Below are 2,811 nucleotides of genomic sequence, written 5' to 3' on the forward strand. Positions count from 1 at the left end.
CTCTCTGGCAATGGCTGATTTTCCCTTTGCCTACACACACACACCAAATAGGCTGGCGTATTCTTTACATATTCTCCTCTATCCTCATACACCTTATAACACTAAGATTACCAAACAATTCTTCTTCGCTCAAGGGGTTAACTACTACACTAGTTGTGCACTGACTGTTTTCCACTCGGTAAGGTAGAGGAGACTCTCTAGAAATGGTAGGTAGCTCTTCTAAGAGAAGAACACTATAAAATCAAACTATTGTTATTTAGTCTTGGGTAGTGCCATAGCCTCTGTACCATGATCTTCTACTGTCTTGGTGTAGAGTTCTCTTGCTTGAAGCTACACTCAGGCACACTATTCTGTCTTATTTCTCTTCCTCTTGTTTTTTTTTTTTATATTTTTTATAGTTTATATATGAAAGATTTATTCTAATTTTGTTACTGTTTTTAAAATGTTTCATTTTAATTGTTAATTACTTCTCTTTTAGCTTATTTCCTTTCCTCACTTGGGTATTTTTCCTGTTGGAGCCCTTGGGCTTATAGCATCCTGCTTTTCCAACTAGGGTTGTAGCTTGGTAAGTAATAATAATAATGATAATAACTGGGAGTAAATGTAATAGAAGGATTAGGGCAAAATGAGAGGAGAATTGAATCTAAGAAAAGTCGAATGATTGAATGAAGCAGAAGCAAAACAGAGTTCGGTAAAGAAGAAGCGGTTGATGATAGTGCTTTGATATGGTCTGGTTATGTAGAGAGAATGGAGGATAACACTGGTGAATCGCTAGAAAAGAATAAAAAGGTGCAATGTTCGACATAGATGAAGCTATTCATCAAAGTTCTATAATATAGTTTGGTTATGTGGAGAAAATGAAGGATAACATTCTGGTGAATCATTAGAAAAGAGTAAAGAGGTGACCCTGTAAAAACCTAATTACTGATGCTGTGAAGGTTCTATGTACATGGAGTCTAACTCAGATTGAACTTCTTTAAGAGTGAACGTATCAAAATACTACTTTATAATCATCCTTGCATAAGCCTACAATTTGCTTTCTTCGACAGGTCTTCCACTTTTGCCGAGGTAACCGATTTGACAGCTTCTTGTGCCCCAACGGGACGTTATTCCACAAGAACTACCGGATTTGTGACCATTGGTACAACGTTCCTTGCCCTTAAGGGATCTGATTCGCATCAGGCTAAATTGTGTTAAACATAACGGCAGCTTCAGTGTAGTAGTTAAAATTTCATTATGGTAACCACTGCTTCAGTTTAGCAACAGCAGCTTCATTTGATATAACATCAGCTATAGCTGTGTTACAGGATTGTTTCTAATTAAGATTAAATAAAATGTATTGAAAATCATGAAGTAGTTTCCTCTCTCCCATTGATAATCTAGTCATGTGCTTTTACGTGTTTGTGTTTAACGTGTGAATAAACAATAATGAAAATATGAATTTCTCTTTATTAGTCAACATTTATCTAATTTCACCCATAGGGAATATGTACACTAAATCAATGAAAATATAAATATCATAACTGGCACTCACTGACAAACAATTGATGAGGCAAGCATAAATAATCAAGTTTTTTTTATATATATATAATTTTTGCTTATCAGAAGAAATATTAACTAGTAGTGATATCTGATGAACCTTACTAAGGTCAGGAATAAATACTACACACATCGGGAAAATAATGGGATAAGCACACTTGAATCTTAACGTGCCTAGCTCTTTAGGTTTTTGACCAAACGTAAATAGCTAGAGAAACTTGTTTATCATTTCAATAAAAAGAATTTTGACGCAAGGGCACATTGCCAAGTACTAACCATATTCTTCATTGTTTATTTTCCTATATCGGCAGATCAGGAGAGGTAACATTCAAACCAGCGGCAATGGTAACCAGTCAGACCAGCTGTAAAGGTAACCCATCAAATCAATGGTACAGGTAACCCATTCGGACCAGTAGTACAGGTAACCAATCAGACAAGCAATGCAAGTAACCCTTTCGGACCAGCAGTACAAGGCAACTCACCTGACCAGTAGTATACCTAGGTAGCTAGTCAGACCAGCACTATATGTAACAAGTCAGACTAGCATTACAGGTAACCCATTCAGACCGGTGTAAACAGTTAACTTATCGGTCCAGTATTAGAGGTAACTAGTTACATTAGCAGAACAGGTAACCTGTTCAGACCAGCAGTATAGGCAACTCATAATACCAACAGTACAGGTAACCAATCAGGTTAGAGGTTCATGTAACCAGTTACACCAGAAATACAAGTAATCCTTTCGGACCAGCAGTATAGTTAACTCATCAGACTAGAAGTATAGGTAGCGAATCATACCAGCACTATTAATAACAAGTCAGGCTAGCAGTACAGGTAACCCATTTGGACTGGTGTAACTGGTAACTCACCAGTCCAGTAGCAGAGATAGCCAGTTATATCTGCAGAATAGGTAACCTGTTCACACCAACAGTATAGGCAACTCATCATGCCAACAGTACGTGTAACCAATCAAATTAGAGATTCGTGTAACCAGTCAGGCCAGCAAAGCAAGTAACTCATAAGACTAGCAATACAGGTAACCAGGAAGACTAGCTATGTATGTAACCAATCAGACCAGAAGTACAAATAACCAGTTAAGACCAGTAGTACAGGCAACTCATCAGAGTAGATGTAGGCTACATGTAAATCATCAGATCAGCATTACAGGTAAACAGTCAGACCAGCTTTCACAGAAGCACTTTTATAAAACAAACAAACAACAATATTATTTCATTCACGCTAACACTGGTAGGCAAAGTGGGTATCGATAAAATC

General features: G+C 37.1%; 1 protein-coding gene across 2 annotated transcripts in view; it reads left to right on the forward strand.

Moving 5' to 3' along the window:
- LOC137659546 (U-scoloptoxin(01)-Er1a-like) overlaps positions 1–1,297 on the forward strand; it is a 15,560-nt gene extending 14,263 nt beyond the window's left edge. Inside the window, exon 4 of one of the 2 annotated variants that reach the window (XM_068394412.1) lies at positions 1,050–1,297. In XM_068394412.1, the coding sequence (XP_068250513.1) occupies positions 1,050–1,163 (114 nt within the window). In that variant the 3' untranslated portion in view covers positions 1,164–1,297. The remainder of the gene's footprint in view (positions 1–1,049) is intronic. The other variant, XM_068394413.1, reaches the window with a different exon arrangement.
- Positions 1,298–2,811: the final 1,514 nt, after the last annotated feature.

Source organism: Palaemon carinicauda, chromosome 20, assembly GCF_036898095.1.
Source record: "Palaemon carinicauda isolate YSFRI2023 chromosome 20, ASM3689809v2, whole genome shotgun sequence".
NCBI lineage: Eukaryota > Metazoa > Arthropoda > Malacostraca > Decapoda > Palaemonidae > Palaemon > Palaemon carinicauda.